The 18,378-nt window shown below is 42.2% G+C and overlaps 4 protein-coding genes across 5 annotated transcripts; 1 reads left to right on the plus strand and 3 right to left on the minus strand.

The window, feature by feature from the left end:
• Positions 1 to 523: 523 nt before the first annotated feature.
• On the minus strand, positions 524 to 3,170 carry mars2 (methionyl-tRNA synthetase 2, mitochondrial; the record flags this gene model as incomplete). Its single annotated transcript, XM_084009107.1, has 3 exons — positions 2,580 to 3,170; positions 2,042 to 2,376; positions 524 to 1,699 (listed from the first exon to the last, which is right to left on the minus strand). Exons 1-3 carry the CDS (start codon positions 2,887 to 2,889, stop codon positions 524 to 526), a joined length of 1,821 nt encoding a protein of 606 aa, XP_083865233.1. The 5' UTR covers positions 2,890 to 3,170.
• Positions 3,171 to 3,297: 127 nt separating this feature from the next.
• Positions 3,298 to 6,759, plus strand: LOC311013153 (magnesium transporter NIPA2). The gene is made up of 6 exons (XM_084009109.1): positions 3,298 to 3,321; positions 3,594 to 3,726; positions 4,209 to 4,265; positions 4,591 to 4,681; positions 5,180 to 5,340; positions 5,459 to 6,759. Exons 2-6 carry the CDS (start codon positions 3,594 to 3,596, stop codon positions 6,091 to 6,093), a joined length of 1,077 nt encoding a protein of 358 aa, XP_083865235.1. The 5' UTR covers positions 3,298 to 3,321; the 3' UTR covers positions 6,094 to 6,759.
• A 104-nt stretch (positions 6,760 to 6,863) lies between these two features.
• On the minus strand, positions 6,864 to 8,163 carry timm8a (translocase of inner mitochondrial membrane 8 homolog A (yeast)). Its single transcript, XM_084009110.1, has 2 exons — positions 7,755 to 8,163; positions 6,864 to 7,383 (listed from the first exon to the last, which is right to left on the minus strand). Exons 1-2 carry the CDS (start codon positions 7,863 to 7,865, stop codon positions 7,222 to 7,224), a joined length of 273 nt encoding a protein of 90 aa, XP_083865236.1. The 5' UTR covers positions 7,866 to 8,163; the 3' UTR covers positions 6,864 to 7,221.
• Positions 8,164 to 8,756: 593 nt separating this feature from the next.
• Positions 8,757 to 18,130, minus strand: btk (Bruton agammaglobulinemia tyrosine kinase). 2 transcript variants are annotated; one of them, XM_084010110.1, is made up of 18 exons: positions 17,913 to 18,130; positions 14,588 to 14,746; positions 14,387 to 14,491; positions 13,719 to 13,800; positions 13,400 to 13,534; positions 13,246 to 13,310; positions 12,902 to 13,089; positions 12,759 to 12,821; positions 12,514 to 12,568; positions 12,333 to 12,412; positions 11,887 to 12,014; positions 11,679 to 11,750; positions 11,178 to 11,349; positions 10,728 to 10,947; positions 10,516 to 10,580; positions 9,753 to 9,871; positions 9,475 to 9,632; positions 8,757 to 9,393 (listed from the first exon to the last, which is right to left on the minus strand). In XM_084010110.1, exons 2-18 carry the CDS (start codon positions 14,726 to 14,728, stop codon positions 9,322 to 9,324), a joined length of 1,920 nt encoding a protein of 639 aa, XP_083866236.1. In that variant the 5' UTR covers positions 14,729 to 14,746; positions 17,913 to 18,130; the 3' UTR covers positions 8,757 to 9,321. The 2 variants fall into 2 exon arrangements, with proteins under 2 accessions (XP_083866236.1, XP_083866237.1); XM_084010111.1 differs by having other exon boundaries at positions 13,409 to 13,534; positions 17,913 to 18,126.
• Between the last annotated feature and the right edge of the window lie 248 nt (positions 18,131 to 18,378).

Consider the following 18,378-nt stretch of genomic DNA (forward strand, 5'->3'; position numbering starts at 1 on the left):
AGTGTATTGAAGGATGCTTTTACATCCACATCCGGTTTGTCCAAATCACACCATTACACAACGAGTCCACTGTGTTGCAGACTGTGTTTATACAATGTATAGATTATGGGCCATTTTGTTTAATTTTACTAAAATGAAGAAAAAAAGCAAAAACTGTACGCCCACACCAGTGTTTTCACTTATTCACTAATTAGACTAACTCAAGGTCGATGTTAATGAAATAATCCCTTTTCAAAGTAGAAGGTTCGACATGACAACGTAGAAATTGCACCGTGGAATTAACAGTGAGGCTGCATTCCAGTTGAAGTCCCTGTTGGAAGTGTAAAAAGCTTCCGCTATGAAATGGAATTTTTCCAATAACTCAAGAGAGTTAAAGTTTTACATTATCACACCCTCAGTTGACAGAAAATGTAACAAAGTGAAGTTATTGCAGTTAGTACATCTCAGAGTCTTGAAGATTCAGGGACAACAGCATACAGCAACATATATATTTGATTTCTTTATTGATTCTTCATTGAACAATTCATTTTAAGTTTGCAGCCTTTGTTTTTTTAGGCTTTTGTTTATCTAAAGTTGGACTTTCCAGGCGACTGAAAAGTATTCCAGAGTCACATCCTAGCGCTCTACCTTCAAAGGGACAGTCCATTCCCTGATACCTCGGCAGAAAGTTCACATCGGCCCAGCTCCTCTTCCCAGGTTGCACTCCAAGTCTGGACAGCAGCTTGTTGGAAATCCCTGGTACCACCGGCTGGAGGAGTGTGCCATAAATCCTCAGGCATTCAAGGGAGACATGGATGATGGTATCTAGCCAGCGCTGGTCTTTACTGTCCCTCCTATCCAGCTTCCACGGTGCATGGCGCTGAACAAACCCGTTGGTCTGCCTCACGCAGGCACCGATGGCCTCCAGAGCTTTGTATACATGCATGCTCTCATAGTGCTGCTCCACCACAGCCGGGAGCTGTTTTACAGCATCCAACATGTGGTAGTCTTCAACCACAGCCCTGCCTCCCTGTTCCCTCGGAAAGGACTGAGAACAGAAAGAGGGGTATACCTGAGCTGGATTAAGAGCTGGAGCTGTGCAGCGGTTCAGCAGACCCCCCAGAGAGTCGGCGAGCTCTGCATTGAGCAGCTTGATAACTTTGTTGTCCGTGTAATCACAGTCGGAGTCTGGGACGCCCTGACGCAGGAGAAAGTACCTCATACCATCCGTTGTGAACATCTGTGAGCGTTCAAGAGGATCCACCGAATTACCCAGACTTTTAGACATCTTCTTTCCTCCTACTGTCCAGTGAGAGTGCACATAGATCGTCTGTGGCAGCGGCAGTCCAGCCCCCAGGAGAAAAGCTGGCCAGTAGATGGCATGAAATTTTAAGATGTCCTTTCCAATAATGTGGTGGGCCACGTTCCACCATCCCATGTGTTTATCTGGATAGCCAGCTACTGTGAGGTAGTTCACCAGAGCGTCTAGCCACACATAGATGGTTTGCTCAGCATCACCCGGGACTGGGATGCCCCACTGAAGGCGGCTTCTCTGGCGAGACACCGAGAGGTCAGGAAGGTCCTCCTGCAGCAACTGGAGGACAGCCTGGTAGAAACGCTCGGGCTGCACGGCCCGGGGATTTCCTCTGAGCCAGTCGAGTAGCTGAGATCGAAATGCAGACAGACGGAACATGTAGTTCTCCTCTTTCATCCACTCCACCTGCAACACAGAGATTAGAATGAAGTTGTGTGGGCGGAGTGAAACTGCATGCTTTGGAAGTGTGATTAGAGTTCTGCTTAAAAGGAATAGTTCCACATTTTGGGAAAAAACCCTTATTCCCGTTCTTGCCAAGAATTCGATAAATTGGTATGTTAGTTTAGGGGTTCTATCCATTTCCCATAATGCAACTCAATGGCACCATTCTGTTTGACCACCTCTGCCTGGTTAAGGCCCATGTCCCCATTCTGTTTAATAAGCTGATATAACCCCGAAAACAGTGTGTATTCATCCATCTTCACTGAAAACACACTTATGCTATCATCCCAAATTTGGTGGAATTACCTTGTGGCCACTATCCAGCGATAATTTGATCTCCTTCCCTGATGGGTCCAAAGCATCGCACACCTGCGACGCTGTGAGGAAGCTTTCATCTTGGGTGGAGTACCAGCCTTCATAACTCCCCTTGTAGATGAGCCCTTTGTTCCAGAGCACTGACCAGAAATGCTTCACGGCCCGACTGTGCGTCTGCTCAGTGGTCCTTATGTAGTCTGTGTACGATATGTTGCAGCTGTTGAAGAGATGTTTGAATCTCTCGGACACACCGGTGCAGAAGGTCAGGGGATCTTTTCCTGCAGCTTCAGCAGCTTGTTGGATTTTCAAGCCATGTTCGTCTGTGCCTGACATACAATAATAACAGAACGTATTAGTTGAAATGAAGAAAAATATGAAGGAAGAAAAATTCTATCCATGTTTCTCAGCTTGTTTTGTTTTAGCAAACAGTCCAAAACCCAAAGATATTGAACAGAAGTAAACCAAATGGAGAGAAATAAACAGCAAATACTCATATTTCAGTAGTTGCCAATGACTTTGCTGTCATTACCTGTTGCAAACTTTGACTCGAAGCCCTGAAGTAGCTTATACCTATGTAAGCAGTCAGCAATCACAGCTGAATACAAGTGTCCTAAATGAGGAGAAGCGTTGACATAGAAGATGGGTGTGGTGACGTAGTGACTCCTGTCGTCTTTGCAGGAATGCGTGCTCGTGTATCTCAACACAGCGAGCCTGTGATAGCCCGATAGAGCTGGATATGGTGAGAAAAATGGGCTTTGTTGCGGTCTGTGAACAGCCTTGAAGCTTCTGGCGGCACACAGAACATATTGCCTCATCACTAGATAGCAGGAAATGCCCATATGAGGACCACCAACGGTTTTTAGTCCAGGAAGTGCCGTGATGATTTAGTAAATGCTAGCCTTTCATTTAGCCTGGGCTATCTATAAGATTTAGTTCCCACACACACAAAAGCATTAGCACAGACACGCAATTATTAGCGGGAACACGCCGGAAGATCTTACGACAGTACCGGTAAGCATGACCGCTTAAATTGCCAGGAATACTTTAGTTTTATCTTGTTTCCCAGCACATGAGCGTTGCTCGCTTGTCAAGGTTAGCGCTTCTTCCGGTTTCTATAAAACAATAACCCCTCGTCCAATCAAAACGCTGCATAGTGGTGGGACGAACTCCAAACACCAATCAGAATGCTCATACGTTCCTCTACGTCTGTCAACGACGACGCGTCACGTATGGGGTTGACGTGACAACGGGCGTGAAACAGTTGACAAACTGTAAGTTTAGGTGGCGACTAAACGGTGTATTAGACGCAACTAAATCAACATTAAGTCAGATAAGTCGTTAGTTTTAGATCTCTTGGCATCTTAAGCCACATACGAAGCTAGTTTGGACACCGTCGCGGTAGTGAGTCAGCCTATCATGTGACGTTAATTTTAACACGGGGTGACCGCCTGTGACTTGAACGAAACCTTAGTTTCACTTAGATATTCCGTTGTTTTGCCGAGCCACACGCAGGGACGTAAATCTCTGCTGTCTGTTATTCCAGATGGAAGTGAACCGTACGGACTTCTACATCGGTCTGTCTCTGGCTGTGAGCTCCAGCGCTTTTATCGGCGCTAGTTTCATCCTGAAGAAGAAAGGCCTGCTGCGATTGGCCAGCAAAGGTTCAACGCGAGCAGGTACTGTACTGTAGGCCTTATAAGACTCATAATACAGCAACACCTGTCTTTGTTCACGTCGGATACTATCACATATTGTATGTGTTCCAGGTGTATTACTGTGTAAGCAACAATTGTACTGTTTCCACTACTTTATATATTGTTGGATTGCTTAATTTACAACAACACGTCATGTTTTCTAAGATGGTCATAAGTTTGCATGTCAAATTTTCATATTTTTGTCGAATGATTGGTGTAATGGAGTAAAACAATGCAGTATTCCCATCTTTTATGTAGCAGTGTTTGAGTATACTTAAGTAAAGTACAACTATTTGAACACTTGCACTCAATGTACGCCAGTGCTATAAAAGATACAGTGCACTTTATAGTATCGATGTGTAGACTTTTCTTATGAGGAAGTTATGACCAAAGAATAATTTTAAGTGAGAAACCTGTTATTGTTCCCATGGCATCTACTTCAGCTGTGTTTTCTTCCTTCACAGGTCAAGGCGGTTATGCTTACCTGAAGGAATGGCTGTGGTGGGCTGGACTCATATCAAGTAAATGAATGATTTCCAAACTTAATTCTGTAAAACGGGTGACATGGTCAGCTGTTATTTTCTACTTGGTACAACTCATTGTAAGTCATGCCCACAAACATTGTGGTCTTTGTTTTTCAAAGTGGAAATGAGGCTGTTGTGGGCTTGGTATTTTTTGCCGGTGACGTTGACACATTTCGTGCACCCACACCAAATCTTTGAAGTGCACATTCCTGCAAAGAGCACATTTGCACGTGTGGGTTGGAAGAAGAATAATTTGTTTAACTTGAACCTGCTTTACCAGTCACAAATGTGTGTACACTGATGGTCAAGTTTCTGTTTCTAGTGGGAACTGGAGAGGCTGCCAACTTCGCTGCATATGCATTTGCCCCAGCGACACTGGTGACTCCTCTGGGAGCGTTGAGTGTACTTGTGAGGTAATTGTATTTTTCTTGAGTTTAATTTTGCAGTTTTTCATGACTGATCAGACATTCACAGAGTGTCATACTTTTCAAAATGAAGGATGTCTGATGATGCGCTCTCTCTCTCTCTCTCTCTCTCTCTCTCTCTCTCTATCTATCTATCTATCTATCTATCTATCTATCTATCTATATATATATAATTAGCAATTAAAAGACCAAATCCAAGCACAAACTGATCCTACTAACAACTATTGTCTGTAAAGCCAAATTCTAGCTTATTTCTGTGTTGTAGATGTCCATTGTTGTCTAAACACACAATTTTTAAATACTTACCTCTTCACTAAGAATGAACAGACATCAGAAAGTCCAAAATGATTGAGACTATTGCCCTATTTCTGTCTTTTCATGAAATTTGACAATTAAAAATAGAACATCACCAAACGTATCCTTGTAATTTGTAGAAGCAACATCTGTGCTAACTCTCTCTGTCTGGATCACTTGTTTTCCTACCAGTGCCGTGCTTTCCTCGTACTTTCTGAACGAGAGGCTGAACGTGCATGGGAAGATTGGTTGTTTGCTGTGCGTCTTGGGCTCCACAGTGATGGTGATCCACGCCCCGCAGGAAGAGGAGGTTGCTTCCCTCACTGCCATGGCTGAGAAGCTCAGAGACCCAGGTAGGACCAGGCCTTCACCCGTGGGTTCTCATTAACCATGCTGTGGAAACTGAATCTCAGATAAGGGTTGGATGGATTTTTGCCAGGGTACTAACTCATTCTTGAATGCTCCCACCAGGTTTCATTGTGTTTGCTGTGTGCGTTGTTGGAAGCAGCCTGGTTCTTATCTTTGCTGTGGCGCCGAGGTTTGGACAGAAGAATGTGCTGGTCTACATCCTGATCTGCTCTGTGATTGGCTCCCTGTCTGTGTCTTGTGTCAAGGGCCTGGGCATTGGCATTAAGGAGCTGTTTGCTGGGACAGCAGTGCTGAAGGATCCCCTGTTCTGGTCCTTAGTCGTCTGCCTGGTAATCTGCATCAGTGTTCAAATCAGTTACCTGAACAAAGCCCTTGACATCTACAACACCTCCATAGTCACTCCCATCTACTACGTCTTCTTCACCACCTCTGTCATGGCGTGCTCGGCCATTCTCTTCAAGGAATGGTTGCGTATGAACGTTGATGGAATAGTGGGAACAATAAGCGGGTTCCTCATCATCATTTTGGGGATCTTCCTCCTCCATGCCTTCAAGGACATTACATTTAGCTGGGATTCCCTCCCACTCTTCCTGAGGAAGGGTCCTCAGGGCTTTCCATGGGGGTTCCAGCCTTATGTGGCCGTTCCCAGCCATGAAACGCAATCAGGTGACGAGATTAAATTGCCCAGAGAAGGAAGCTCAAAGGTGGGCTGGGGTACACACCAGAGAGTTCCTTAAAGAGGACCAATAGTCTGTTCACTGCTGAGAAAAAAAAAAATCTTATTGCAATTCTGATGCCTTACTGCACATCACTGCCTTAAACGTGTCAGTTTACCTAAACCGATATGAGTCTGTCTTACAAAATACAGTATGCACTGGATGTACAAAGTGGCCCAAAGTGAGCATAATGTTCCTGTCAGCACACTGGAGTTCATTTAAAATGTACATTAGTTAAACATGATGGTACATCCTTGTCTTTAGTAAAAAAAAAAAAAGTTTTTGTTGCACTGCCTTTTACTTTTTTTAAATTTAGTTAAGATAAAAAAAATTAATTGAAGGTTAGCCTGTATAAGAGAATTTGCCTTGTTATAAAACAATAATCTTATTCATAAGATTGCACTTTTAACCTTAGCATATACAGTATTGTACAAATGTATGACTTAAGACCAATGTAAAGGCAAACAATGATTTGCCCTGAATGCATTTCAATCATCTGTTGTTGAGCAATGTTTGAATTAACTCCTCAGATGAGTTACTGTAATACCTCAGTATTATATACAAACCGCACCAAAGAATGTTATTTCCCTGTGTGGATTAATTCCCAACATGTGCCAAGCTGTAACATATCTCTCGTGTAACTTTTTGTGTGTTTGATAATGCCGATTAAAGCAGAACTAAAACATTGCTCGACTACATTTCTCCAAAAGAGCGACAGAATTATTTGGCTTTATGTTTATTGCATATGTGCATTCCAGAACCTCTGGCCTCTAGGTCGAGACATCGTTAGTCCACTTAAATTACAGCAGCGCATGCGTGGCCAAGTCCTTGTGGCTGTCAAAGACAGCTGGCTGAAGCTGAACGTCCCAGACGCGTCCCATCTTTCCACAAACATTTGAGCTCAGGTTCAGTTGGACTAAACAAACACATGAGGTCACCGCTAGCAACCACAATCTAAGCATTTTAATAAAACCATAGACTAATGCATCCATACACCGGCTTCATCTGAGGCACTTGTATCAGAAGTAACAATGTTGTTCCTTTATCCAGTTGGACAGCTCGTTACAGCTGCGTCAGGACAGGACGGCCTGGTCATGGAGCTGGGGGCCGGGCTGCGTGTTCCTCGTCGGTCCTTTCGGGGGACAGTTTTCAGTCCGACATGGACTCTGAGAATGAGCCCTTGCTCCTCTGAGTCTGTTCCAGTCGGTTTAGGATGAACTGGCTGGTGTCGATAAATCGCTCCACACAGTTAACGAAGCACACTTCCGTCCTGGAGTCCAGCTTTGGTCCGGGTTTGTCCATACATTTCTCCTGGGGACACGGACGCATTCAGGTAACGTTATATTACATAGTACAATGAGTACGTGTACACTAAGTACGTGTACACTAGCTATGACCCCAGCAATGTTTACTTCACTAAATACTACTAATTGAGGGGAAAGTTAAAAAGAAGTAATATTAGTATACAGCAGGTTGCGCCTTCAGAGGTATTCTCGCGATTTTACAACTAATGGAGGTCACAAACCCTAGCTATACATTGATTTGGGTATCATTAAGTTACTACGGTAAAATAAAACCAGCACCCAAACGTTTATGTCAAGCTAACTATTAGCTCTAGCTACATACAAACACGTAAAAAGCATATCACAGAGCCGCACGGCTAGCTTTAAAGCGGATCTTACCCAGCAAACCTCGGTCATTTGATGCACCAGCTGCTGAAATCTTTGTTTTTGAGACTCGATTTCGATGAAATGCTGAAGCCGAGGGTCGGCTGCCGCTGCCTGGCCGTCCATGTTTTCCTAGAATGCGGTCGTAAGAGCAATATTTGTCAAATTATGAATGTCTTATGGCTCTATTCCTGACCTTCACGTGTATACATAAACGGCAGGAAACCGGAAGTAGCTCCACCAATCAGAGAGCGCGTTCTTCTTCCGATGAAGATGATGATCTTCTTCTTCTTCTTCTTCTTCTTCTTCTTCTTCTTCTTCTTCTTCTTCTTCTTCTTCTTCTTCTTCTTCTTCTTCTTCTTCTGCTTCTTCTTCTTCTTCTGCTTCTTCTTCTTCTTCTTCTTCTTCTTCTTCTTCTTCTTCTTCTTCTTCTTCTTCTTCTTGCTGCATGCCGTCACCTACTGTACAGGAGTGTAATAATATGCAACAATTTCCTGAAAAATTAAGAAAAAAAATGTTGCTACTGACATCCATACACAAACTTCTAAAATATCACTATTGCTATTTGTTCTATGCACTAAACTTTGCAAGTTTACCTGCAGCCTCACCTACCTCGATTCCTACTGGAGCGGGTTTCCAACAGACATGTACTGTATTTATTCCTATTTTTGTGTAAATTTAAATTTAAATAAAGTTAAAGAGCCTCTTGAATTGTTTGACCTGATTGTACATTTTATATCGTAGTCTGAACATATTACTGCGACGATTGCTTTAACCTCTGATTGAAAGTCTGCTTATTGCTGACAGCGGTTTTGACTGCTCCCCAAATACATTTTAACACTCTGTATCCTGTCTATTTTTTCTAGATGGTGTTAGCTGCTGCTTCCCGAATCCATCCGCAGACCTCATTAAATCTAACACCTTTTAGATATTTTCAATATGATCCAAGTATATTTTTCATCAAGCCATAAAATAAGATATTTAGATACTCATGCATATGTCATTATTCATAACACATTACATTATTATGTACTATTTAATTTAAACAAATAAAGACAATACAAACTAATACGAAACTACTATTGTTACATGAGAAACTGTTAATATTTGAATGTGAGAACCACAGGTCTATCAGATGTTTTGACATTCTGTCGTTATTTTCACATGATGTTTCAGTCATTTCAAAGCCTGGCATACTTGGCTTTAATTTGTGCAATTGATATGTTCTCACAAAGCTTCTTTCCACATGCAGAAGTGACATTTTACAATGATTCCACAGAATACAACACTCAGGACACAATAAAGATAGATAACCTTGAATAGGATACACATATTTTAAATGCTAGCCTGGAGGACTGTACTTCTAGTAATATAATAGAAAGGCTTATCTAACCAATGGATTATAGCAACATTCATATTACACATATTCACATTACAGAGGACATCAGAGTGGCTGCACAGTCCCTTATTAGAGCTGTTAACTGTTTGGATGATCGTGTTGACTTTGCAGGGATGGACTGGGTCGCCGCCCTGTGGGGATCAGAGTGAACGGTCTGTGTGTGGGTTGCAACTATTTTGAGATCTACTGGAGCTCGTACAGCACATCCTGAACAGTCAGCGCCAGCTCCTGAAAGGTGGGTCTCTCATCCGCTTTCTGAAAGCACAAACAAGCTGTTCAGAAACTATTTTCATTTACTATCATCACTCTGTACAAGGTCATTGGAAATGCACTCACTTCATGCCAACAGCTTGACATAATGCTGTAGACCTTCTCATTGGCCAGCTGGGGGCGGAAGAGGCGAAGGCCCCTGGAAACCTGATCCACTATTTCCGTGTTGTTAAGGCGCTCATATGGAAGCCGTCCCAAAGTGTACACCTCCCATAGAAGAACCCCTAAATATTGATAGTAGTTAATGTGGAGAGTTCTGATATTTTCAGATGAGAATTCATAGTGTATACTTATAAACTGAGCAGAAGTGTGGTGGGGAATTGAAAAAAGGATGCATTACTCACCATATGCCCATATGTCTGACTTGCTGCTGAATTTGCAGTAGAGGAGGACCTCTGGAGGGGACCAGCGGACAGGAAACTTGGAACCTGCTGAGCTTGTGTACTCATCATCTAAGACATACCTAGAACAGTGTTGGAAGAAGTATTCAGATCCCTTACCCAGCGACTTAACCGTCCCGTAGAGTGTTTTTACACCCCGCTTCAACATGAATGGCAGAGCACGGCGGTTAAAACAGAGAGGCTGAGCTCTATTAAAGTAAACACTTCATACACTAATGCACTGAAACATGTGTAGAAGACAGGGGAACGCTCTGCTAATGAGAGAAGTCAGAATTAGACTGGCATGGTCCTTTGAATAACACAAAATATTAAAATACTCCACACAAAAAAATAGTAAATAATAATTGAAAAGTAAAAAAACAGAAGGATTGTCAACAAAATCTAATAATAATAATAATACATTTTATTTTTATAGTGCTTTTCCAACAGCTGGGATCAGCTCCAGCCCCCCCCCCCCGTAACCCTAAATACAGGATAAGCGGTAGAAGATGGATGGATGGATAGTGCTTTTCCAAACTCAGAGATGCTTCAAAATGTACTCAAAGTATCAAAAGAAAAGTAAAATGTAGGGGAGTCATTATAAACTAAAATAAAATGGAAATGCACTATAAGTCCACCACCAACCAGAGGATAGAGCAAGGTATTTTAGTTTTATTAGGCACCAATGTGCCTCTGTTTGTTCCTTAATTCCTGTGAAGTGTTTTACCTTGACAGTCCAAAGTCAGTCACTTTAATGGTGCCGTTCCCATCTACTAAACAGTTCCTGGCAGCCTGAGGACAAAACAAACAGCATTCTTGATTCAGGCATAATCATTAAACAGTCCCTGTTATCTGCAAATGCAAAATCCCAGCATATCTCAACATGATGGCAGACGTAGAAAGGCAGTGTACATTCTGCAGCACATCTATGTCTCTCACCAGGTCTCTGTGGATGTACTGCTGTGACTCCAGATAGGCCATGCCCTCGGAGACGTCTTTACACATCTCCAGGAGCTGGACGGCCGTCGGGTGCTGCTTCAGGCCTTCCCGGAGGTACGTCAGCAGACAGCCATTGCTGAGGAACTCAGTCACTATATAAATGGGTCTTTGTTTGGTGCACACGCCGTACAGCTGGACCAGGTTTTCATGGCGAAGCTTCCTGGTTTAAGCAAAAAGAGGAAGGAAGTTATGTATTATGCGTTGGGTTTTTCTCACACAGGTTCTATAAACTACACTTCCCACTGTGACACATGAGATTTATGAGTCTCGCACACCAAAAACATCACTGTCATTTCAACTGCAGCCGGTGCAAGTGTAGCAGCTCCATGACCCAAAATAAAAAAAAGTGTCGGATTAATCAAAATTCAGACTCATGTTAGTTTCGCTTACATCATTATTTTGGCTTCTTCTATAAAATCGTCTTCGGACATGGAGCCCTCTTTGATCATCTTAATGGCGACGTCATGTTGGCCCTGCCACTTTCCATACTTCACCACTCCAAACTGACCCGTGCCCAGCTCCTTGATGAAGGTGAGGTTATGTGGGTCGATCTCCCACACACCTGGAAGAATGGAGGAGCTTTCATACTCAGACAGCATCCACATGAAAGGAGTAGCTTTTTGCTTTTCTTGCTGATAGTTAGATAAGGTGGGATATAAGACTGGAAACAGTGGCTGTGTTCCCACGTAACAGAATCTGCCTACGAGCATCTCTAATAACACATTATATTTAGCTTGTTTAATCAGTTAAAAAAGTGAACCATACAGAAACAAACAAACCACACATTGGGGTTTTCCACAGGTTTTGATAATCAGACATGATTAGGCAACAGACATGATGATTAACAAGAGAAACTATTAAAAATGTGTATCGATTCAGTCATAGTCTTACCATAGCCAAGCCCTGCTGTCGACGGAGGTAGTGCCCGATTAGATACAATGTATTTCAGCCTGCTAACCATACCTAGTGAGGGACATAACAAAACCAAGGTGTCATTTCTTTCCACTTTGTATGTCCTGTTTGTGTTGCCTTACATTGTTGTATCAAAAAATGTAAAATCTGAAAACAGTTCCATATATCCATATTTCACTGTATCCACCTGCTGCATTGTGCTGGTGGTAGTTGATGAGCTCTGGGATGGTGCTGAAATAGTGCTTTTCTGCCAGGTAAAAGTGGCCCTGTGTGGTGGTGCAGATGTTATAATGTCTGCAACTCCCACCAGTTTCCCTGTTGAGAGAAAAGGAAGAGTAACTAGTCGTGGGGTTTTTCGTCGACACAGGAACCTATCATTTATAACGCATGCATGAGTGGCTGATATCCTCTCAGCCTTGTCCACAACACCACTCAGTCTCACAGAGGCCTGCATGAAAAAGTTCTGCAGGCAGATTAGTCCAAGTTTTGCATGAATAATTTACATCTCTCTCCCTCCATGGCGCACAGTTTCCGCTTTCATTACAAACAGTTCTTCTTTTGATTCGTCCACACATGACTTGGGCCAGTGGATACAGTATGGCAGCGGTGTTTACCACCACTGAGCTTACTCACCCGCCACCCCTGCTGAACAAAGACACGGTGTATTTCCCAGCCTTGCTCGAGTCCCGTATCAGGAAGCCTCCATCTTTGTTCTGGGAAACAACAAACAGGCATATATTTATCTTTAGTTAGACTCAGTCGTAGGTGCACAATAAATATCATTTTATATCACAGTGTATGTTTTTGAATTTACCTCAGTCTTCAACAGCTTTTCTGCCTGGCTACGATTCATATTCTTGGAGTACCAGCTGTGAAAATGAATGTAAATATAATTTGACCTGAATGCTGCTTTTTGCAACATTTATTGGTTGAGCAATCAAAACACACAAATGTACATTTCCAACTATTGATCTGCTGACATAAAAATTATGATTCCATAATAATACAAGGATTTATTACATTACATTACAATTTAGAGACAGTAGAGCCCGTACTCACTCAAACTTTTCTAGCCCATTTGAGGCTTCCACAACATAATTACAAGGTATATATCCTTCCTTTCTGCAAAAGAAAAATAAAATTACAATATGAACTTAGTATTTTATTTACACCACGCTTGATAAATAGGTTTTTTATTTTACCCATATTTGTCTCTGGCTTTCCACCAGTTGCGATCGGACATCTCCAGGATGGTGTACTCTTCATCCTTCCTCAGCTCCAGGTCCTGGGTTGACATGGGCGTGTAATCATACTCTGCTATGACAGTCATACCTACAGAAGTGGAAGGCGCCTCAGGAGGCTGTGGAGGTAAAGGCCGAACAGACTTCTCCTGCAAAAACACAGGATTGGTGGATTTATTATTAAAAATTGACTGTGTGTGACCAGAGAATATTATTTCACAGGCGCTGTGTGTGTGTGTGTGTGTGTGTGTGTGTGTGTGTGTGTGTGTGTGTGTGTGTGTGTGTGTGTGTGTGTGTGTGTTTACCTCTGTTGGGGTGGGAGGGAGGGGTTTCCTGGTCCCCCTTCTCCGAGATGGTTTTGATGAAAAGCCTATCAATGACATCATTTAACAGGTGTATGAAATAACACAGTCATTAGATGTTCGGCGTTGCCGAATTCAAACGGAAGGGCGTTCTCACCGTTCTCACCGTTCTTGTTATCCAGCACCATGCAACCCATCGCTTGTTTGACTTCCTGCTGGCAGCACAGCCACACCCCATCCACCCAGAAACAAGGATGGTACTTCTGCATGAGGTCCTTGTTGAAGCGCACCACTTCGCATCCACACATACACAGGACATTTACATTGAATCAACATTTTCATTTGCATATGCACGCAGCTCTCCTGTTGTTCAGGCACTGGGTGATGTTAAGATACGCTCTTATCTTGCATAATTCTGTATGACACTGTGACTGCCACATAAACACCGTTGGGAAATTGTCTGTGCATGTACTGACTTTCTTTCAGCTTCTTTATCCACTGAGCCCGGGATTCGTCTGTCTTTGCGAAGATGTACAGCGGCCCCTCGTCGTAAATGATCTGAGGCAAAAATATGACATGAAAATACTTCTTACAAGCTCGATACACGTGATGCCAGAATATATTGTGCAATAACTGTGATAAAGGCTGAAGGAAAATGATACAAATGCGATCACGTTCACTGCAGCTGCAGAAACTCTTTACACTTTTATGACTGTCAGCCACAAACACAGTTCATGCCACCTTGTCATGTGAGCTAAGTGGTGCTGGCAACACCTGCACGGTCACTGAAAGCCCCTGGTTCATTAGAGTGTGAGAGGTGGTTTCACTTCGTACCAACGCACTTTCACATTATTGACTATCGGAGGATTTATTTGTCTACCAAGGAGAAAACTTGGTCTTGTGTTACAGGCCTCCCATGTGTTGCTTATTGCAGCTCCTACATCCTTTCGACTGGTGATATTGTGAAACAGAAAAGTCGAGCATGAGAGCGAAAGGAAAACCAAGATAGTTTTTGGTCCTTATTTCAGGTTAGTGAGAATGTTACGTGGCTGCAAGGCACACATTGTTGCAGTTTTGTCTGTAAGCTATGTGGTTGTTACGAGACAGCCTCTGTAAATATAAGTACATCGATAGAAATGTCTACCTGGAAGGCGTACATGCGCTCTTGTGGAGAACTGGGCTCCGGCTGGACCCTCTCTACACATTTGATCTTCTCAAGGTCAACCGATCCTCTCAAACCTTTTCGTTTCTGCTTAACAGATGAGGAAACGGTCAGGTTAACAGAACAGACAGACATGATCCTATTCCAATATTCCATTTTTGTTCTGTAGTTCGGTGTACGTACCCCTTTGTCAGAATCAAAATCATAGTAAGATATTTTCTCCTGGGTGAGAACAAACAATCTCTCCTTGTAGTTCAACGGAGACGTCTTCTTTTTCTGCTGGGATCGTTTAATGAAGATTTCTTCCAGTATGTTGTCTGACATGATTCAGTCAGGATGAATCTACATGGGAACAAGGAATAATGAACATTTTTATGAAGCATAATAGCAGTAAATCACCCAGCTTTGTGGCAGAACAACACTGAACAGCACACTCACACCTCGACTCAGTCATGGCTTTACTGAGGGCTGTGACTGAGTCACCTATCATTATTCCTGCAGCTCTATAAGACAGCATTCACACGTAATTATTCAGTGTTTTCATGTCCTTTGAAACATCAAGTTGAACTGAATTTAAATCCATATGTGCCCACACATCTGGAACAACATGAAGAGACGTGAAGCATGAATGCAGGCAGATATCAGAGTGCGATTAGCGATTATGTTTTGCATAAGCCCTGCTTTTCCTGCAAGCAATATCCTTTTCTTTACCAGCGTTCTGCTGTATCTTGGTTCACATCACACGAGCTCAGCCACCCGAAGCTTTCGTGCCGTGAAACCGTGTAAGGACATTTTGGATCAGTGTGTCCACCTCATCCCTTGTCCATTCCTAATATGATGGGTTGGCATTGTTCCTTCACTTCTTTTCCACTCATGACATTGTGATAGTAAACACGTTGAATTGCGTCCAATAGTTTTGGGGGATTGTACTTTAACTGGCTTGATGGGCTGACGGAGACTTTGCTCTCTCAGGATTCAGACACAAACAGACACATCTCCTTTAACCTGAGTTTGAACACTATTTGTTATGATACAGCAACCTGGTTACTTCATGCAACACAATAGCATGTCTGTTCTATGTTTTTGGTGTTTTCATCTAAATGCAATGAGTTTACTGGCAAACTCATCATGAACAATATCAAATAATATCACCATCAACATCTTTCTCTGTCACATCATTTACTCAAACACAGACAGTCATGCTTTTCATTTGCCTTATGTGATAAGATTATAAGATTATCACATAAGGCAAATGAAAAGCATGCCTTTCAAAACACGTGCTGAAACATGCTCCTCCAAAACCAGACACGGCCTCTATTGATACCATATCTAGATTAGAGTGGTAGCAGGCAGATATAAACTCATCCATCCATCCATCCATTCATCCATCCATCCATCCATCCATCCATCCATCCATCCATCCATTCATCCATCCATCCATCCATCCATCCATCCATCCATCCATCCATACATCCATCCATATCCGTATCAAACCAGAAAGCAGAGTTCACAGATGTATTTTCATCCAGCAATCAATGTCTAAAAACTCACATTATTCTCAAATACCGCATGAGTGCACACACAGTGACCTGAAGGTAGGAATCGGTGTCATATTTCCAGGTGAAACATGGATCAGGTCTCTTTAGCACACTGTCTGTTAGTCTCCGTCACACATGTTTTGCACTTCACCTCAGCCTATTTTCAGCTTGTGAGCACTTCCTTCTATCATCTGAACTGTAACCGTAACACCACCAGAAGCTTCTGTCACCCCCTCCAAACCTAACCAGGGTGTAACATCACATTTCTTCAAACTAAACCGGCTGTACCTTATGGTTATTTGTGCCGCCATAAACCGACAGCGGCGTTCCCCATTCTGTAAAACATTGTTTACTCATTCCTCATTCTTTGTCGCCGAATGTTTTTTCACATCGCTAACTTGAGCATAGAGGTCAGCGCACTCTGTAAATGGACGATCACACTGATGGCATGCCTCCTCTCCAGTCGACTGAAAATGTACGTCCATACTTCACTGTGTCACGGCCACCAGCGGGAGATTTTTTTTGTTGGTCATTTGTGAAGGGAGTTGACGCACAGCGGCTGACACAGATGGACTGATGGGGAAGTTGCATCAGTGTTGTACTGCAACATGAAGGGAGAAGAAACCCAGCGCCCTACAGCACTTCAACCAGACAGTATCTCTCTCAAATGCACATTTAAAACGTATGTTGCGTGTTTGTGATGTATGCGGTTAAGATACCACATCACCACTATGTACTCGTTCTTTTCTTAGTATTCACCTCTGTTCTGCACTTCACAGCAACACTTTAACACTATGCAGAGAGAAGTGTTTTTTATCTCTGTTTTATGTGTATTCTCTCAGTTGCTTGTGTGTTGTTGGGTTGTAAATTTCTATGAACTATGTCTATTCATTTGACTCTATCAGTTATGAAGTTGAAAATACAATGATTACTGTACACAACGCAACTTTTCAGCAACTCAAAACCTTATAATCCCAAAAGAGTATCCTTAAAGTAACCATTTCAATCAAAATAATTTATATACACCATACATTTTTACATATTTCCACCCTTTCTTCCATGGTGATGATCTTTATGACTAAATATAATCACTGCCTTGGTGCTTCCGCTGAAGTGCTGCATGTTTTAAAATGAAAATGCGTAACGTGTATTAGAATAAGATGCATTGTTTATGAATTTTTTGGTGCGTGATGTCCGCTACGTATGACAGACACAGCAAGCACAACCATATCATGAAAGAGTTGGTTTAACAGGAACCCGTCAAGATGATCTCTTCCCTGACGTTTCCTGACAGATAAGGGCTTCATGCAAGAAAATGTGTTCGTGTGTGTAGAGCGAAAGAGTCGTGTGAGCTAACTACAAAGAATACTCTCTCACACCTCACACGCACACACACACACACACACACACACACACACACACACACACACACACACACACACACACACATATATATATATATATATATATATATATATATATATATACCATATATTACCACATCAATTTAACATTGCTGCGATCTGCAGAGTAAAGTTTTCAGAATACACAAATGTAAATAACCTTGTGTGAATGTCTTAGATCCTAATATATACATGTATAGGTATAGATCGTAAAGGCAGTCACATGAAACTAAAAACAACTGCAAGATGTGTTTATAAAAGGGTTTCAGAAACATGCAAATTGCAGCAGAAGACACCATATTCTATTATTGTCGACTAAACATTCAGAAACAAGTATAACATGTTTGCATTTTATCATATAATGTCACTATGGTTTGACTTATGTATTTTTAGGTTTTGCATACACCATACCGAAATGCATACCGAAAGTTGATGGGTTCAATTCAGTACTTGCATACACACAACACTCACTTCAACTTCTCTCCATAGCCTTTCAAATGGAAGACATTCACACAGCTAGTTTATAATTGACCTAACAACCTACATTCAATTAGCTTTGATACTTACCCAGATAACCCCAAAAACGTCAAGCATCAGACACTAGGAGAGATGATCAGACTTGAAGCGGTGACATGAACCTTTGCCTCAGTTGCTCGCCTTCCATAAAATGTGTGTTAGTCTGTGATGCAAGAAGCTTAAACCCACCCACAGAGAGGAATTGACTCTGCTAACTTCCCCTTTTCCTTCCTGCTCATTTTCATATCAGCCTTCTGGACATTTTTGGTGATAAGTGCAAGTGAGCTTCACATTGACACAGGACCATATTTGTGTTGTGCAATGTCAAACCTGTTCATTATAATTTGTGGCAATATCTTATGCACTACACTGCCAAATGCAGTATTGTATGAACAAGAGATGAGCACAATTCAAGCTCATAACAAGCATTAGAACCGTCTACTGCTTATTTTCTATACAACGACTGAATTAATAACCTGCATTCACTTAAAGTTTGAGCTCTTTGGTATCTCGTTTG

This window comes from Eutrigla gurnardus (genome assembly GCF_963514095.1).
Source record: "Eutrigla gurnardus genome assembly, chromosome: 5".
NCBI lineage: Eukaryota > Metazoa > Chordata > Actinopteri > Perciformes > Triglidae > Eutrigla > Eutrigla gurnardus.